This window comes from Syngnathus floridae, chromosome 20 (genome assembly GCF_059516105.1).
Source record: "Syngnathus floridae isolate MCC-2025c chromosome 20, RoL_Sflo_1.0, whole genome shotgun sequence".
In the NCBI taxonomy this organism is placed as follows: Eukaryota; Metazoa; Chordata; class Actinopteri; order Syngnathiformes; family Syngnathidae; genus Syngnathus; species Syngnathus floridae.
Window position 1 is genome coordinate 3,025,262 of NC_142432.1, and position 18,907 is coordinate 3,044,168.

General features: G+C 42.1%; 3 protein-coding genes across 6 annotated transcripts; 1 reads left to right on the top strand and 2 right to left on the bottom strand.

Moving 5' to 3' along the window:
• The first annotated feature begins 284 nt into the window (after nt 1-284).
• zbtb47b (zinc finger and BTB domain containing 47b) lies at nt 285-12,607 on the top strand. Of its 4 annotated transcripts, none has more exons than XR_015854656.1 (8): nt 285-614; nt 6,499-7,524; nt 7,591-7,738; nt 7,856-7,971; nt 8,058-8,202; nt 8,262-8,555; nt 10,361-10,464; nt 12,159-12,607. XR_015854656.1 is itself a non-coding variant. In XM_088363696.1 (7 exons), exons 1-7 carry the CDS (start codon nt 612-614, stop codon nt 10,372-10,374), a joined length of 1,746 nt encoding a protein of 581 aa, XP_088219822.1. In that variant the 5' UTR covers nt 285-611; the 3' UTR covers nt 10,375-11,455. The 4 variants fall into 4 exon arrangements, 2 of the variants coding, with proteins under 2 accessions (XP_088219822.1, XP_088219821.1); XR_015854655.1 differs by lacking the exon at nt 12,159-12,607 and adding an exon at nt 10,703-11,457; XM_088363696.1 differs by lacking the exon at nt 12,159-12,607 and having other exon boundaries at nt 10,361-11,455.
• klhl40b (kelch-like family member 40b) lies at nt 11,589-14,249 on the bottom strand. Its single transcript, XM_088363693.1, has 6 exons — nt 13,021-14,249; nt 12,792-12,952; nt 12,609-12,716; nt 12,350-12,535; nt 12,134-12,283; nt 11,589-11,975 (listed from the first exon to the last, which is right to left on the bottom strand). Exons 1-6 carry the CDS (start codon nt 14,137-14,139, stop codon nt 11,864-11,866), a joined length of 1,836 nt encoding a protein of 611 aa, XP_088219819.1. The 5' UTR covers nt 14,140-14,249; the 3' UTR covers nt 11,589-11,863.
• Nucleotides 14,250-14,665: 416 nt separating this feature from the next.
• On the bottom strand, nt 14,666-18,692 carry hhatlb (hedgehog acyltransferase like, b). Its single transcript, XM_088363697.1, has 12 exons — nt 18,533-18,692; nt 17,336-17,488; nt 17,195-17,262; nt 17,008-17,121; nt 16,748-16,942; nt 16,443-16,652; nt 16,009-16,180; nt 15,785-15,929; nt 15,680-15,715; nt 15,354-15,555; nt 15,060-15,201; nt 14,666-14,964 (listed from the first exon to the last, which is right to left on the bottom strand). Exons 2-12 carry the CDS (start codon nt 17,439-17,441, stop codon nt 14,756-14,758), a joined length of 1,599 nt encoding a protein of 532 aa, XP_088219823.1. The 5' UTR covers nt 17,442-17,488; nt 18,533-18,692; the 3' UTR covers nt 14,666-14,755.
• Nucleotides 18,693-18,907: the final 215 nt, after the last annotated feature.

Sequence of the window (18,907 nt, forward strand, 5' to 3'; positions counted from 1 at the left end):
GAATATTGCGGAAAAGGTACGTTTATTTCGAAATATTTTAATGCATTTAACAATACTGTCCAATTTTATATGGAATGGGGAAATTTGTGCATTATTCCCCGGAGTGAATATGAGACTTTTTTTAATGGGATAAATTTAATGAACAGCGTGACGTAACAACTTACGCCCACCTTGGTCTTTTTGCGTTTTAGGCCAATTATGTTATTCCTCGTAAATATGTCCCCTCCCCAAAAAAAGCAGATCATGTCGCGTGTACGCGTAAAGGCGCGCCGCCGCATCTCACCACCTCCAACGCATTTAAAACGGCGCCGTGTCCCTTTAAAAGCCCAAAAAAAGAAAAGCGCCCATATGATCCCTGAGCTCCAATCAAAAAAACAATTCCTCTTGCAAAAAAAAAGAAGCAGCCTCTGTAATTTTTTTTTTTTTGCTCTGTCTGCTCGCTTGCTACAGGGAGCACGGAGGAGGTCCACGGGCTGCACACATAAAAAAGAACCGCTCCAAAATGTGACAGATCTACGCTTTTTGCAGGCTGGGTTCATGGCGGAGTGGAAACTGGCGCAAGAGGAGTTATTGCGGGACTCCTTGGAGCCTCTGGCCGCTGCAAGATCAAAATGGTAGGCTTTCTCACTCCCACACAGCAGCGTCACATTTTGTTTTTTTTTTTCAATTTCTGCATTAAGATAGGAGGCTTTCCATTACTTATGTTTTTGGCGTGGAAGTTTGTGGAACAAGTTAGAGGAATGCAATGGCTGAATTTTGCAAAAGGGAGGGAAAAGTGAGGATGTTTGTGCCAGACTGAAAGTGCAAGTCCAGTTCTACAACAGTGTATGACTTTCTCCGGGGTCATTTGGGGATGCCCCATTAGGAAAGCATGTGGTGGATCTTAATACAGCAGTGCTGCTGGAGTACAGTAATCCTAGCCAGTGCATTCACATCTGGAGGCTTGGGTTAATATCTGGGTCAGGTCACTTGGGGTGAGCCCTGGTGTTTTCTGATTTTACCACTTTGAGATTTATTGAGCAGGTTAGCAAAAAATAATTGCATTTATGTGACATTGTGTGGCATTCTGTCAATTTCCAAAAATTACATTGATATTGTCATTTTTCTCTTTATGAATGTCTCAGATTAGCCATGACCAACTTTACTAAAGTCTGACAACTCTTAAAATTATATCTGGCCTTTTAATGTTAGAAGTTGTGGGGATTGTTATTTTCTGGGGCTGTTTTGTTTCACTTAGCATTGTCACCTCCTGTCTCCATCCTCTAAATTTTTATGTAACTGCCTATTCACAGCATTCCTGACCGCCCTCGACTCGTGTAGTCTTTCGTTATCTCCTGGTGCCAAGCAAGGGGAATTGTCTGTCTCATGAAAAGTGCAGCCATTCCAAAAGCCCAGCAACAAATTCTGCTCGGCAGTCGGGAGTCTGTTCGTCGTGGAAACCGTGCTGCTAATTTATGCCCCAGAGATTAAGAACAGTAGACATTGTGGCAAAGTCTGAGCCACTGGGACGCCATGGCTAATGTGAAAAGATTAAGTTTGCTGTAAAATTTTGAATTTGATCAAATGGCCATGACCTTTGGGATCCCTCAAGGGTCAACCCTTGGACCCCTTTTGTTCAATCTGTATAAATTGGGTCAAACGTTGAAGAAAACCAATGTTGGCTATCAAATTTATGCAAATGACGCCTAGCTATGTCCTCAAATAACAGCAATTTAATTAACGTATTGCGTCACAACCAAAACAGTTACTGGTGGCCAATCGTAAGCAGTGGGGGCAAAGTCATTCTAATTTCCTACCTCTCCCTTTCCCATGATGCTGCTAAAAGTATCTTAATTGGTCTGACTTGATTGGTCAGCAAAATTCTCATCAAACACTTGAGCAGAGAAGAGAATAAGCGCATTCCCAAATAGTCTTTTTTTCCTTCCCTCCATCGATTGGTTGCAGCTATAGAAAGCTGATGCTCTCGCTCTCTCACTCTCTCTCTACCTCTTCTAGCCTTTTGTCCTCTCTGACCTTCTCATCAACAGCAACACACACACAGCGGAGAGATTCCTATGATAAGAAGCTCTTTGCAGTCTAGTGTTAGCCTCTCGTCTCTTTGTATCCAGCTATGAAAGGTATAATGAACTTATCACAGAATCCTCCCTGCTGATGGCCTCTGGCCATGTCTGCACCTGCTTGCCACTCAGCGACACAGAGCTCTTTTATTTTATTTTTTTGGTCTCAAACAGACCTTGTTAAAGCAAACAAGCCATGTCACTTTATTAGGTACAGCTGCACTAACCTAAAAAAAAAATACAAAATATGACAGCCAGTTGCAATTAAAAGGATAATTTTATTTAAAGAACTGATATTGCATAATATTAGAAGTATTTTTTAGGAGTTTTTTGTAATGATCAGAATATGGACAATTAGGGGAAAAATATGTTCCTTGTAGAAATAATTCTGTTAGCAATCAATTAGCGCTTTCCGCTAAAGATTTTTTGGTCCGAGGCATAGTGGGGTGTATCTTCATGTGTACAAGATGCCAGCGCCATTGCCCTCTCCCTTGGCCGGCCTTCCTGAGTCAGCGCTTCCTTTCCCAGCTCGTTGGCCCAGACGCAAACTTCCTGGCACTCATCGCGGTGTGAATTCTGAGCGGGCAACAAACACGCTCAGACTCTTCGCTCTGAAAACCTTTACCCAAATGTCGTCCAGGGCAATCTAAGATCAAATCTTTGTCTTTGTGCATCCCAATTTCATGCTCGGCTAAACGCTTATCACTTGTAGATTGGCTCTTCACCTGTGCGGGAATTTACATTTAGATGGAAACGTATTCACATCTGGTGATTGAAGCCAGGCAGGTGTAGCAGGGATTTGGATGGCTGGGATGCTCCCAAAACTGCTGGATCAGGTGATGAGATGTGTGGGATTAGAGGAGATAATATTGTCTTTATTAATTTTAGCGTTGCGCTGGGAAAATAAACTAAGAGGCAGCGGGGGAATAAAATGAAAGCGAGCAACCGAGCCTTGTGCTTCTGCTGCAAATTCCACTAGAATCTCATCTATATTATATTCTCCCCTTTTCATATAATTTATCTGAACAACAATGTTTTGTTTTTCGAGAGATAGATGAATCATATGGAAGATAATGTTATTGTCCTAAAGAAAGGTAATATCCTTGGATCAAATTTCTCACTCCACATAATAACTTCTATTTTTTTATTATGGTTCTTAATTGGACTATTTACGGTAAAAAAAAAAATCTATCAATACACATCTTAGCAAATTCCCATAAAATTATATAAGATAATGTTATTATCCTCAAGAAAGGTAATATCCTTGGATCAAATTTCTCACTCCACATAACTTCTATTTTTCTCATTAGGGTTCTTAATTGGACTATTTACAATAAAAATACACATCCTATTATGAAACTATTTTAATTTCCCCCCCAAACAATTTAAAAATATGCTAAATGATCAACTCAATAGTTTTTTCTCCAAATCTTTACTGAATTCTTACGAGCGCATTCCGTTTCAGTCATTCTCCGATTTTTCTCATCCCTTTCGACCTTATTGTCTATTAAACCGTCTTGTCACGACCATCGCTTTCAAATCCCCACGCCGTCGTGCGTCCGACCGCCGTGACCTTGGCGGCGAATCCGCAACATTGACTTTTATTAGCATGTTTTTATGATGCAGCCGTAAAGAGCACTGCGGGCCTTGTTAAAAGCCCAGCTCGGCCACATTTGGTTCCATCCTCGTCATCTGTTTTCATCTGCAGCGTCATCGCATATGTCGTCTTTTAGGGATGCGTGCAGACGGAGGCGTTTGAGGGCTCCTGGGTGGATGATACGCTGGCCAATGCTTCAAGGTCAGCGCCGGGGCCTGATTGAATTTAAGGAGGTGGAGCTCGTTTTTGAATGATTGGGTCACTTATACCACATGACTCATAGGAGTTGAGGTTTTACTTCAAAATCTGCGTGGTGGTAAAATACTGCAACATAGTGATGATCGTCTAGAATAAAAAAAAAAAAAAATTGCTGCCTATTCGAGCCTTGTCACAAACGCGAATCATTCAGTGACGGCACGTTTGGGTCCTGCTAGCATCTCCCGGCTTGTGAGTGAGATGAGAAGTGACACCAGTGCGAGCTCCTCTTCACTTCCTGTTGGCTGACCTGTCCTCGACCTATTTTTACCCTAGAAGTACAAAAAGGCATTTCATTATCGTATTTCCTTAAGATGACCAATTCATTTAATTTTATATATTTTTACTTTTGTATTTCAAATAACTCAACTTTTATTTGTAATTGAATTGCATCTAAATGGTTTAAATAAAAAAGCATTTGATTATATGACCAATTCAAATTAATTTGATATATTTTTACTTAAATATTTCAAATAACTTTTATTTGAATTGCATCTAAATGGTTTAAATAAAACTCTATATAAAACTCTGTAATGGGGAAAAAAAAAAGGTTGCTCTGGTCTCATCAGACATTCTTTTCGTTGTACGGGAGTCAACGCCTCGCTTTTAAATCTCCCGTGATGCGAGGTATGCGCAATGGTAGTTGCAGCCGAGTAACATGCATTGTGCAACTTGGGAAAGATTTACACGTGCTTGACACTCTGAGGAGATGCAGGCTTTTTCACACAGTAGTAAATTTAATTGGGGGAGAGAGAGGACATGGTGACCCGTTAGTGTCTCCCACTTGTCTTATTTCTGTTTCACGAGTGTCCGCCATTGTTTAAGTGCTGACATTTTAGTCATTAACGAGTTTATTTATCTTTTGATTGTTTCAAGTATGTTAATGGATTTGGGAAATCGCTCTCTGAACAAAATACAGATCTAAATGTTGCCACGGTAACCTTGAACTTTACTGATTACTCGATTTTAAAAGAAAGTTACTTGACTGATTACATGATTTTAAAACGACACGTAGACAGATGCAGTTTTATACTGCATTGCATTTTAGTCCGGGGTGAAGATGACGACGACGACGACGACAATAATGGCTAGTGGTGTAACTTTCATTTGATCTGATTAAGGCCCCGGCTCTGTGCCCTTGAGCAATGTCTGTAGAGAGCCAGCGTTATGAGAGATAACCCCATCTCAGCTCCACTCCGACTTTCCAATTTAGCAGCTTCAAACTATGAATAAATCTAACAGCCCTCTAATTGAATTTTTCAAAGAGACCACTTTTTCAAGGTTAGTCCCCTTAAATGCAAATGTGTGTTCCCAGCTGAACAATGACCAAAAAAAAAATGTTTCCATTGATCTTGGAGAAAGAATTTAAGCTGCATTGTTATAATAATGTACAAGCAAAATTTAATCCATTGACATTTCCATCCTAAATAACTTTATCAGTAGAATTTTGATTTTAGTCTTGTGATATTTCGACCAGATTTTTATTTTTTATTTTATTTCTTTAGTTTATTTCAATCAGCAAAATATATACATTATATTCAGTACGAAAGTATCCACAGAAGGCGAATAAAAAATAATAATAATAACAAAACAAAATGAAAAGAGCCCTAAGGTTCAAAGTTCAGAAAGCTGACGGAAGGGGTTAAGGCAGAATTCTTGTTTCAATTTTTGGCTTGTAAACTTCTGACTTAAAGTTATTGTAATCATAAAACTTCGTTTTATTTACATTTGAAGTTAAAGTAAGAACTAAAGTTTTTTCCCTTTGGTCTCGGTAGTAGGAGGGTCATGACCCTTATGATGAACGATAATGTAGATCTATTTTTTCCCCAGCCGTGTCTGTTTACAGCTCTGTATGTCTACGCTGCACAATCATAAGGTGCAACAGTCAGCGCTCTGTGCAAATCCTTGCGAGGTGGGCGTCTGTTTTAGCACAGGGCGGCTAAGGTTTCCATCCGATGGGACGTGAGCAAGGATACACACTCGCAGTATATGAGGAAGTTTATTAAAAACACACACAGGGAAAACCAAATGTCTGCAAAGAGTGGCTGATTGGCATTCACGACGGTCCCCTTGGCTCCATTAGATGTCTTCCATTGCTCGGCACGACCACGGCGTCCCAGAGGAAACACAAATTATTCACGAGACAAAACATGCTCTGCGGGAACAATTAGCGACGGCGGATGAAACTATCCCTTCGACGATTTATGAAAGGAACACGCCTAAGATTGTCTCGAAGGCCAAGTGAAGAGACTGAGTAGCCTGATTTAAGATTTTTTTTTTTTCTCTCCATACACTGTATATTTTTGTATTAGTTTACGAGCAAAAATATGAGTGACTAGCACTAGATGATGCCAGCAAACTTCATAACAAGCAAATGCTTGGCAACTTGTATCAAACTGTTTATTTCCACTCCCAATTTCAGTTTACTGTGAAACTAAACATGGTACAAGAATTTAATGTTGTGTATCTTAAACACCTACTTTGCCTAAATAGGAAATTCATCTTAGCTTCATAGTACAGACAATTATTATTTTTTTTAAGTTGATCTTCCCCAAATTTTTTTGAACACTAATAAGTGCCCCTCTTCAGCTCATAGTGGAGAAGACCACCGACTTTCCCTCTGCTGAGTTTTCTCTGGTGGAGGATGTGGCCCTTCACTTCACCTGCTTGATGGACCGTCTGAATGAGCAGCGCCTCTTCCAGCCCGACCTGTGCGACGTGGACATCGTGCTGGTGCGCCACCACAGCACCTTCCCGGCCCACAAAGGCGTTCTGGCCGCCTACAGCCCCTTCTTCCACTCTCTATTCGCCCGAAGCAAGCAGCTACGGCGCGTGGACCTCTCCCTGGACGCACTAACGTCTCAGGGCCTGCAGCAGGTTCTCAACTTCATCTACACGTCTAAGCTTTTGGTGAGCAGCCGGACGGTCGGCGACGTGCTCAACGCCGCCACCTTGCTGCAGATGAGCGACATCGCCGCCTCCTGCCGCCAACTCATCGGCAGCCGGTCGTTACGGAGCGCCGACATGGACGACCAGGACGAATACGGTACTGCATTCGGGCAGCTTTATCGGGACATCAAACAAGAATGTGGTGGCGACGAGGAGTCCAAGATATTGGATCCTCACGCAACCTTCAACAAAGATCAAATCATCGTGGAAGTCAATCTCAACAACCAGACGCTCAACGTTTCCAAGGGCACTGAAGGCGACAAGGCCAAAGTCTTCTGCGATTGCAATGGGAGGGACTCTGAAGATGACCTGAAGAAAGAAACAGACAAGTTAGGGCAGACTACTGAAGAAGATGAGGATGAACAGGACGTTGACGTTCCAGCCGTGGAAGCTGAGTCAGGTGGTTCCCGCAGGGAGCTGGCCCTGGCAGTGACACTGGCTCACCGGCATGACACAGAAAGCACCGGCCCCAAAGCAAAACTGGAGGAGAGGCAGCAGTTCTCTTGTAAGAAATGTCCACGTGTCTTCAACAATCGCTGGTACTTGGAGAAACACACCAGCGCCACGCACAGCCGCGCACACGCCTGCGTCAGCTGCGGCAAGAGGTTCCTACTAGAAAGCGAGATGCTGCTGCATCAACAGACCGACTGCGAGAAGAGTATCCAGGTAGTATTTGGACCCTGGGATGAAAATTTGAATCCACTCTTAAAGTTCTCCCTCTATTCTGGGTAGTGCGTGGCTTGCGGCAAGGCCTTCAAGAAACTCTGGTCCTTGCACGAGCATAACAAGGTGGTCCACGGTTACGCCGAGAAGAAGTTCTCCTGCGAGATCTGCGATAAGAAGTTCTACACCATGGCGCACGTCCGCAAGCACATGGTCGGTGAGTGGTAAAGCCACACACATGCAAAGTCATACACAGTGGTAGTATTAATCCTACAAATATTCCATAGCTGTATTGCTATTATAAAACATGGGGAATATTTTTATTTGTGTGTAGCTCATACGAAGGACATGCCGTTCACCTGCGAGACATGCGGGAAGTCGTTCAAACGCAGCATGTCCTTGAAGGTGCACTCGTTGCAGCATTCTGGAGAGAAGCCCTTCAAGTGTGAGGTTTGAGCTTCTTTACACTTTGTTTGGCAATTGTCTTGATGTATTTATTTAAAAAAACAATAATGTGGGCTTTGTTTTTACTGCAGAACTGCAGCGACCGATTCCAGTATAAATATCAGCTGCGCTCGCATATGAGCATCCATATCGGACATAAGCAGTTCATGTGCCAGTGGTGTGGGAAGGACTTTAACATGAAGCAGTACTTTGATGAACACATGAAAACACACACTGGTGAGTACAGTGAAGCCACGTAAGTCCCTCCAATCTCATTTTTGTCTCATCGTCAATAGGAGAGAAGCCGTACATTTGCGAGATTTGCGGGAAGAGCTTCACGAGCCGGCCCAATATGAAGCGCCACCGCCGCACACACACGGGCGAGAAGCCGTACCCGTGCGAGGTATGCGGCCAGCGTTTCCGATTCTCCAACATGCTCAAGGCGCATCGGGAGAAGTGCTTCCGGGTCAGCCAGCCGCTCGAGCAGACGCCAACCGGCGTCACGCAGCCTCCCTTGGTTCATCCCAAGGGGGCGCTATCTCCTCCCACGCAACTACCCCCTCTTCCACCATCTGCCCTCTTCTCTGGCGGTAGGATGAACTCTAACGTCTGAAGGTCACTTTTTGATTTTTTCTCTTTGGAGCTTTTTCCGCTTCAGTAACACTGCCACTTGGCAAAACTAAAGTAGTCCAAGTTCTTTTTTAAAACTACTTTAGGAGAGCTGGTTTCATTCGGGGACCAGCGATGCTTCTTTTCCAGGAGCCTTGCACAAAACGCAGCGATTGTAGCATCTCTCGCAAGAAAAGTTGGATTTTTCAAACTCCGCCCACATGTAGCGGCAGCAAGTGGTTTTTTGGTGCGACGCAGCAATAATAATCAAAAGCTGACGTGTGTTGGAGAATATATAATATTCACATTTGGGATATTGGACTTCTGTGTGGAATTTCAGTAGGAACCTAAAATGAGTAATTTGCAAATTGTTTTTTTTACACATTTGCCACAGAAAGTCCAATATCTCAAAATGTTTCGGGAGAATTGTGTGCGTGTGTCTACACACATTAACCAAATGAAATCTTCTTCGCTTACATCACATCATAGTGTTTGTAATCTGCCTCACACTTTACATTTAATGATGTAACGGAATTGTACTCTTCTAACTTTTTCCATTTTTAGAACTGTCCATGCGTGTAAGCACGCAATTTATCGTGGTAAAGGAAATATATTTGCAACAACTAGATTTTGTTGATGGATGAAAACAGGGCGGGTAAAGTAGACCCACATACGGCCAGATCCATATTTTAATCTTGTTCATCAAGCAATTATTATTAGTCCTGTTTTTGCTGGCTATTATGATGTATTTTTTAATATAATTTTTGTTTTGATTTATTACAAATGATCAAATAGGAACAATACACTATTAGGACTTTTTTTTTTTCTTTCATGATTTGCTGCTTTTGTACTCAAGGGTCCACTGTGATATCGTTCCTCCAAATCAAAGTTGACAGCTACTGAATCCGTCCTAATTATACCTGCATATGTAGGACAAAATATTGATATCATGATGTCGTATCATCTCTTAAAATACATTAGCAATATAACTCACTTTATTTTTAGGTTGTTTTTTTTAAAGTTGATTATTTTTTTAAGTGACATAAAACAAGGTCCGACCCCTTTTGATGTTATACATATGAAATTTAGAGATGAATGAATGATAATAGCAAGCACTTTATTGTCCAATTTGGTGAATTTTGTTTCGATTTGGACATGGTTAAAAATGTGTATATTCCTCCCTAGAGAATATAAACAAAATGATCTTTTTTTTGTATTTTACTGAAGACCAGAAAGAGTCTAAATGTTTTATGCTGTCATACCATATTTCCTTTAATTGTGGCCTTCACTCAAATTGATGCATCATCTCAGTTAATTGCCCTTTTCAGCCCCAGCGAAGATTATTTCTCTGTGGAATCCCTTTTTTAACATACAGTACTTGATAAAAACTAAATTTAATAGATTTTTGTAATCATAATAATATTTTTAAGAATATATTATATTATAATCAAGCATAAAACAAATGTTGTGCATTAAAAGTACTTTTTTTTTTAGTAAACAAAAAAATTAAAAGGCCCATTCCCTAATGAACACTTGGTACTTTGTGTGGCCATTACAGAAGGAAATACGGTAAATGAAGATTAAACAGAAAGTTATTTCTGTTAGTTTTAATTTTCTTTTTTGTTTTTTTTCAATATACCAAATTTAGCTTAATCATCATAAAATGTCTTGATTGTATTACATGACATAGAGACTTTAATGTATATACGGCTGCTTTTAAAGCAAGTGTAACCTGTCCTGACATCATGTACAGTCCAGTATATACGACCATATCTATTTTTTTTAGGTGTCAGATGTTAATGTGATGTTATCACGCTAAGTGGCAGTAAAAAAGGAGAAGGAACTTTTTTTGCACAGCCTTGTGGAGGACTCAAACTGGATTCCTGACAGGTATGCTTTTATGTCTTTCGATTAAGCACCATTCTCCTTCAGCCAAAAAGTTTAAGAGGGACTTGCCCTTGTTCTTAAATGAAGGCTGTCTCAAAGGAGATTTTCTACCAGCCCTTGCTTATTTTGCACACGAGGGCTTACTGAGCACTTTAAATAATCTTAATGTTCATGTTAATTTTCCCAAAGCTTAAAGGAGACATATTATGATTTTAGTTTTTCCATACCATTTTTTTTAAAGGTCTCTAATTTTCCATTGTCAAAGGCTAAAGAGGATTTAAATGGACCAAGGGCATTGCAACCAGGCCAGCTGCTATTTTTCCTAAAAAAAAAAAATCCGGAAAACAAGCCTTCCAAAAAAAAAAACAAGTGGATTGTATTTTCATTTGTGGAGGCAGCACTTCATCAGCAAGCCACTGAATGACTGTACAGGGATGCTAACTTCATGATGGAGTTCCGTCCCTGCAAAACTAAAGTCGCAATGTTCCACTTGATGTATTGGCCGGCACTCCTAAATCAATTTTTCATGTTACGTCTCCTTTAAGCACACTGAGTATATCCCTCGACCACCATGTGCACTGTTATTTGCTGACTTTCTATCTTGTAGTGCAAGGGGTGGGGAACCTCCAGCCCACAATGCAAATATGACAAAAAAAAAATCCACCTGTATCAAAAACCTCCAAAGGTAATTCACTTTTTTTCTCCGCAATACATTGGACTTAATGGCTCCCCACCTCTGCTGTACACACTAGAGTATGTCATAGGGTGTACAGAGACCTAATATAAAAAAAAAAAACTACTAAAAGAGAAGAACAGTGTCTAGAGGTGCTAATAACAATAGACTGTATATTCTGTACGTTTATGGTATTATTGACTCGCGCGTGTGTGTACTGTTTGTAAAACAAAAGCCAGGCGGCGTCACACCATTTCAACATTAAAGTGTATCAAGGTATTATTGAAAATTGAGCCGTGTGATTTGTTGTTTTTTAAGGAGCCTTTGAGTCTACACACCCTTGTTCAAATACTAAGAATTAATTTGATTGAGATTAATTAATTCAAAAGCTTTCCACCGTGCAATTTAACTTGACTAAAATATATATGTGTATTTTTGCAAGATAAAGCTGTGATTGACTGGGAAATATTTTATTTGAAGCAGATATGCAAAAAAACAAATATGGTTGGAGGTTAAAACATAATTAAAAAAAATATAATAAAAACAAGGTGAGCTCCAGTTTTGAGTAAGGGAAAAACTAAAAACTGTACAATGATAAATGCAAAACATTTCAGACAATTACATTTTTCCATTTTGGTGATAACATTTTGATTAGGCCATTTTTATAAAATGCAAGATCCTTAAAGCGCATCATTAGATGACTTTGGTTTTTTTATTATTTTTTTTATATTACATCTTGGTGAGTCGCAGTGTGTTGAGTCGGACCCCCAAAATAGTGGCGCCTGTGGCAAATTGAATCTCTCTCAGGATCCCAATCCACTTGTTGTCTGTCTCATTATACCTGAATAAGATAAAAAACGGATTGAATTAAAATGTTTCAGGCAAACGTGGTTAAATGTGCTTTTAATCGAAATGAACAAAACAACCTAATGTGATTACGTGTTCACTATTTTCACTATGGTAATACTTATTTGCACATTCAAGTGAAGTAGAACCCACCTCCAAATATCGTTCATCTCTTTAGGAATGATGTCCTCGCTATCTTCCAACGGCATCATTGCGAAACCTCCCACAGCAAAGAGTGAACCTCCCAGAGAAACCAAATTCAGGGAACTACGTTCTTGAGGGAACGGCTCAAAGTCGGACCATCTGTGAAATAATCACAAGAAGCCTTTCGTACCTTAGGACCTTCGTTTTTGTAAATGAGGAACTCACTTGTTGGTGGCGATGTCGTAAACCTCCACAGAGTCGGTCAGACCCGTATCTGTGACTCCGGCCGCTACGTAGATTTTGTTCTGGTGAACGGTTGCTCCAAATAACGAACGTGCCACCTTCATGGGAGCCAGCTCCTTCCATTCAAACCTCTTGGCATCATATACGAACATCTTGCTCAAGCAGTTCCTTTTTCAAAAGAATATATTTTTTAATACTTGTTCTTCAGGGACAAAGCTATTTTTTTAGGAAAAATACTCACTTGTCGTCCCCTTTTCCTCCAATCACGTAAACCTTATCGTTGGACGAAACAGTCCCATGTCCATAGACCGCATATGGAATTGGGTCTGACTCACCCCATTTGAAAGATCTACAAACAAAAAGATCAGGTGACTTCTCTTCTGTCAAATCAGAGTCTTCAATTTTCTGAGGATGAAGCACTCACTGCCTGTCGTAGACCATAACCGAGTCCAATGTGCGCTCCTGGTCCTTCACTTCCTTCCCTCCCATGACGAAGATGGAGTTCTCGGCCTCCCCGAATCCGAACAGGAACCGGGGGGACGGGAGCGGCGGCATGCCCAACCAGTCGGTGTTGACCGGGTCATACTGAGTTTGTAATATTATGAGATTGGTCATATATTTTGTCTTTGTACCCGCCAAATGTGTGATCTCACCTGTAAGAAGTAAGAGCAGAGCGGATCCTCTTTGTTCTGCTCGTCAATGAACAACCCACCAGCCACAAAGATCTGGTTCTCCTTGGTCACCAGGCTGACGTGGTTCTTGGGAACCTGGGTGGAGACTGACGCCATGAAGCAGTCGTTCCCCATCGGGTCGTAAGCCACCGACCCAGAGTCGCCGACCATCAAGATCAGTTCACGAACAAACATCCCAAAGCGCATGTTGTCATTCAGGATACTCGGAAGAAGATTCTCCTCTTGTTCCTCATCCTCTTCATTTCCTGCTCCATCTTCCTTCTTCTTCTTGGTAATGGATTTCATTTCAGGCATTTTCCCCGCCTGAGCATCTCTGACTAATTGAAGCTTCTTTTGCAACTCTGGATTTTTCAAGATGAGTTTGTTCTTCTCCACTTTGTCCTTCAAGTAATCCTCACCTACCAGACGCAAGCGAACGCAGTCCAGCAACCCAGGCAGTTCCTTCTCCCGTTCCCCCAAGTCTCGGGCCACCCAGTTCATCAAAGCCTCAAACACGACTTCCTCAGAGTCCACATCCAGGTTGTCATTGGCCAAGATGGCGGCCAGCTCACCTGGCTGCAACTGGAGGAAATCCTCATCTCTGGAGATGAGCCGGAAGCGCTCGCAGGCAAAGTTCCGCGCCGAGACAGCCAACCTGGGGCAGTCCAGCATCAAGCCGAGTCTGAAGACTGCCAGGCAGTTGCTGAGACTCAGACGTTTCTGGAGGAACGAAACGCATACCGTGAAAATTGACGGGATCTGATACAAGTTGGCCACAGCGAAGATGTCCTGAACATTCTGCTCGGTCACATTGATCCTGGAGGTGTACAAGTACTTGAGGATCAGCCCCATGACCCCCGGCTCAACATCTTCCAGAACCACCTCGCGTTTTTTGCTCTCATCTACGTCAGACAGAAAAAGAGCACGGAAGAACGAACTGCAAGCGCACAAGACCAAACGGTGGCATGGGAACTCCTTGTCCTTGATTTTCAGAATGCAGTCCACCAGCTTGTCATTCTCCAGTAGATCATATAGACCATCCTGAAGAAGTGTCTGCTGGTACACCCGGGGCTCGTCCATAGGGTTCACCGGTAGAGCCATCGTTCCTGGCCGGGGAGTGGCGAGCCTGAAGATCCTTACTTTGAATCCAACGGGTTGTTCCTTGCCGGGAAAGAGTCGCTTGCCAACTGAAAGGCCTTCTACTCGCTCAGCTGTCCCTACCTTTCAACCAAGCTCCAGCTGGCAGGGTATTTATAACCAGCAATGGGATTCATTCTGGAACATGACATGCACTCACCCCCCCCTAAAACTCACCCAAGCGCGCCCCTAAGTTATATCCCGCCTCATCCCCCGATCTCAGCCAGCTGACACATAGCTTCATCGCCCTGAAATAGATTCTACGAAGTAGACTGGCCTCCTCATCCAAATCTATTTGGTCGTTCCATGACATGGCATGACAATGTAGCGGCATGACTATTTTTATTCTAGAAAAAAAATCTAGCTTTATATGTTAAATTACTCTTAATCATGTAATATAATTTGTATTTTCCGATGAGATTTATTTTATCTTTCACCTTCTATTGTGATCACAAATTTTATTTCATTATATGACTGAAAAAAAAAATACTTTCACCTTCTTATGTTTAATTTATTTGTTGTTCAGAAAATTTCACTCAAGACATTACGAAACTCAAAACTGTATACATGCATCAATCATCTACTCTGCTTTTTGCTTGCTGGGATCAGCGACAGGTTGAGCGGCATCTGGTGCGGGAGTAGCAGGGTCAGCCGAAAGGGCTCCATCCAGCGTCGTGGGAGGAAGCGGATCGGGGTCATCGATGAGGGCCTGTCTCCTCTCCCGCTCCTTAATCACTTGAATCAGGCAGTAGGTCACGAACATGACGACCATGGTGGTTATTGGAAAACCTGGCCAGACATAAAATAGGGTGAGTTACCACATTAGTGACACATGACAACATCTTAATTAAACTATAAATTGTAACTCCATCTGAAGAACTCACCTTTAAGCAGCAGACGCTTGGCAACCAATGTAGCAAAATCCAAACTGTTGAGAATCAAGGTGTTGTACAGTACGATACTCCAGAAGTTGAAGACACAGACGAAGGCTCGGATCCGACGGGACATTGCTTCTGACATTGCATTCTTGAAAGCAAGCAAAAACATTTTCTATCTACCTAGCAATGGGATCAAGTCCCAAGTCAAGTCAGAAGGTTAGTTCAAGTTAAAAAGTCTTCCTCAAGACAAAATATCGACCCAAGTCAACTCGAGTCCAAACTGTAATGATTCGTCCGAACCTCGAAAGACGCAAAAGGCTCCATGGAGAAGAACTTGGCAGCCCACAGCTCGCAGTTTAGGCCAAAGCAGTTGAAGAAGGCCCAAACCAGGACCACCTTGCACGGTCCCAGCCACAGGACGGTGACGGCGTAGGTGCACAACGTGGCCAGCAGCTCCGCCAGTACGTCATCGTGCTTACCGCCCAGATAATCGTATACGTACCTTTTGATAAGAAAACCACAGGATCAGAACCCGGACATCCATTTGCAAATAATCTCTGTGCCAAATTATTTGGACTTTTGTCAATTCCTCATAATTTAGTCGTTAACTCCCGTGAGCTACTCACTTGCACAACCAATCGTTGATCCCTCGGTCAAAGTGTCTGAGAAAGCAGATGAAGCAACGATAAGCATTCGGTATGAAGGAAAATACGTAAAGTCCTGCGACTCACGTTTCAGCAAAGACGTAAAGGTTGGTGATACATTTAGGCGGCTTGGGCGGGTCCAGGTGGTCCAACCTGGACACGGTGTTGATGACCCCGAACATGATGGCGGCTTTCACCCAGTCGTAGAGCAAGTTGAAGTAGGCCACGCCAACTACCAAAACATTCCGCATCTCATTCAATATTAGATCCTTATCCTTTATATTATTTATTTATTTTCAGTATTGACCCACCCAGGGCCCAGTCGGAGAGATGCTTGAGCAGCTTCAAGTCGCTCGGGATGGTGAGAACGTACAGGAAGTGGAAGAGGACGTCCACGACCAGGATGATGGCCAGGTGGGTCACGGCCTGCACGTTGATGTTCCACATCTCCCGCTCCTTCCTGCTCAGGTCTGACTTATTGGCCTGCAGGGTTGGTAAATATTCTCACTAAATTATTTTTGGGGAAAATGGCTTCTTGTGAGATTCTGACCATCCTAAATTTTAACCATTTAATTGGGTAGGTGTGCCTAATTTTGTGGCCGTGAGTATAAACACTATTATGTGCATGTATGGAGTTGGTGAGCCATGTGAAGTCATAAATAGCCGTGCTTGGATTTTTTGAGAAGGTGTGATACATCAACAAGGTTGTGACGAAATTACATCCGTCGGCGCGTTAGAAACCAACCTGCACATAGAACTTGTCAAAGGTCATGATGGGCCCAAAGTAGAAGAAAGGCAGGTAGAAGTTGTACTTGAGGAGTTCCAGGATGTTGTAGTTGCCATCTTTGCGCTCGCAGTTCTCCAAGGCGAAACTGATGCAGCGCATGATCGTGAAGCCGCAGCCACCGTAGAAGAGAATGTGGCGTAGGTCGAAGTCGCCCGTCACGAAGCCAGCCTGGAATATCATTGGTGGATGACCTCATCGAATTCGCCTTATTGGGCAATTTCCAAGGCTTGTACTGTTTCCATCAGATGAACTTCTTAACATACCTGCCAGGACAGGAAGGGCTGACACTTAAATGTGGCTAGCGTGCAGAAGCCCGTGACGAAGCACAGCCAGCGTATTTTAACCAATGAGATGCTGTAGAGCAGAATGCAGTGGGACAGGATGAGGGTGACGTAGGTCCAACCCATACTGGTCCACACCGCCAGGATCCCGTACCCCATGTACACCAGGGACCTGTACTGTAGAACAACAATAATGGTGTCATCCAATGCTTAACACTGTTTGCCATTTTTGGAGGAAGCACCTGAGGGGCCAGCATGGAGCAAAGCTTGGCGAACAGCACATGTCCAGACAGTGCGAAAACTATGTGGGCCCGGAAGGTCCAAATCCACATGGCCCATTCGGAATCCGCCGTATCCTGTAAAGCCACGGAAAACAAAAATTAAATATATGGATTATGTTTCATGAGGGACTTTAAAGTCACGGCTTACCATTTTGCGGCCAAAGTAGTGCCATCCTGGTTTCACGCTAGACCGAAATGTTTTTCTGTTTGTGTTTGCTAAAATAAAATAAATTCATTAAATACCGAAACAAATATTAATATTGGGCAAAATATTTGAGATTGTACTCACACGTAGATGCATCAAAGACCCAGCAGGTCGACCAAATTAGGGCCAAAGCCAAAACAGTTTTATAGACGTACAGCTCGTATTTGGGAAGTGCCGCTTTGATCGCCATGGCGACACCCACTCAAACATACGCACGGGAGTTCCGTCAAACTGTTCCTAAACACATAAAGAGCCAAAACTGGTTTTACCTGTACGTTTAAGTGAGGCCCAACCTTAGATGGTGTTAAGCCCTTCTTGTTTCCAAAAGTATTGAGACGCACTCTTTTTATGCACCAATTCCTGATGCATCATATGGAAAGGTTTAATGTGGAAGAATAGGTGTCCCAAAACTTTTGTCCATAGTGACATGGACTTATGGACTTTGTAGTGTAGTCATTTATTTAGTTATAATTTTGTTTATATCTGTAGTTTTCACTTCCTCTGGTCAATGTTGAGCGTCACCAAACAGCACGGTGACCATTTGTCAACCTTTTAAATAGGTCGACTAATTGATTTCAAGTTGGAAGACACCTGAGATGCTCATTAGCGGACACACCTTAATTGAATATGTCGCTATGTGTATATTTTGAAAAGCTACCTATTTGATTTTATTTTTTTAATGATTTTGTTGAACCACAGTTGGCAATGTCATATTTTTAGTGGTTTTGTTCGATTTCATTATAATTTGTCACATTCGCGTTATTTCTAAGACCACTGAGTTTTTTAGGACTAACAATTTATGACAATTCGGAATTAATTATAAGAGACACTCAAGCACATTTGCTGCAGACAGAAATTGATTTTTGTTTGTTTAAATCTCATTTTAGCTGAAAAATGAAGCTGTCCTGCTTCTGCACTAGAGTGCAGCTGCTGTGATTTACGACTTGACATTTATTTTGTAACCTCACCCTCGTCATTTAGTCTTCTCCTTTCCGGCCCAGTTATTGCATTAAAAAAATAACAAAAATTATTTTCTTTTTATCTTAGATGCCAATCAAGGGAATATTTGCACCCATTAGACATCAACAAAGTACAGCTGCTGGCTTCTTTTTAAAACATACCAACTGAAAGCTCTCTAGTGAGATGCTTAAGACAATTAAAGTCTTTCAAAAATCTGTTCGAAGAGAACAAACTAATGTTTGAGTCACATGCATGCCTCTAAATAGCAACACGGTCATGCACTTTACTTTGTCCTCCACAAACACCTGTTGTCGTACTGACCTTGAACTCAGCAGAAGCTGCTTCAACAAAACGTCCCAATTATTCTAAATATTCAAAAAATATTCAAATGAGTGACCACAATTTGGGGGGTCCTGCGGACTCCCTGAGAGGGGAGCTGCCAGCAGTTGAAAAGGTGACTTGCTGTATTTCTACTTTTGCTGACAAAGAGGGGCGGGACTCGAGGGGTGGGTGGGCTTAATTGCCCCTGGGGGACAATTTTGGCTGCCAAATAATGCACTGTTGGAACTTTAACACTGCTTAAATTTAGAAACATAGGTCAATTAATAATTGTACCTGAACAAATGTTTCAAATGAAACCATCCTTATTGCTAATGCATTTTGTAAAAGTTAAATACAACTGAACTGAATGTTTTT

What these genes read in the sequence shown, in the direction of transcription:
- zbtb47b (XM_088363695.1), top strand. An exon ending in ACTGCGAGAAGAGTATCCAG is followed by an intron (nt 7,525 to 7,590) that starts GTAGTATTTGGA and finishes TATTCTGGGTAG; the next exon opens with TGCGTGGCTTGCGGCAAGGC. An exon ending in CGTCCGCAAGCACATGGTCG is followed by an intron (nt 7,739 to 7,855) that starts GTGAGTGGTAAA and finishes ATTTGTGTGTAG; the next exon opens with CTCATACGAAGGACATGCCG.
- klhl40b (XM_088363693.1), bottom strand. Translation starts at nt 14,139, where the DNA reads ATGGCTCTACCGGTGAACCCTATGGACGAGCCCCGGGTGTACCAGCAG. An exon ending in TCTGCTCTTACTTCTTACAG is followed by an intron (nt 12,953 to 13,020) that starts GTGAGATCACAC and finishes TTACAAACTCAG; the next exon opens with TATGACCCGGTCAACACCGA. An exon ending in TACGACATCGCCACCAACAA is followed by an intron (nt 12,284 to 12,349) that starts GTGAGTTCCTCA and finishes ATTATTTCACAG; the next exon opens with ATGGTCCGACTTTGAGCCGT.
- hhatlb (XM_088363697.1), bottom strand. Translation starts at nt 17,441, where the DNA reads ATGGCGATCAAAGCGGCACTTCCCAAATACGAGCTGTACGTCTATAAA. An exon ending in TTGACAAGTTCTATGTGCAG is followed by an intron (nt 16,181 to 16,442) that starts GTTGGTTTCTAA and finishes CCAACCCTGCAG; the next exon opens with GCCAATAAGTCAGACCTGAG. An exon ending in AGCCTTTTGCGTCTTTCGAG is followed by an intron (nt 15,202 to 15,353) that starts GTTCGGACGAAT and finishes CTTGCTTTCAAG; the next exon opens with AATGCAATGTCAGAAGCAAT.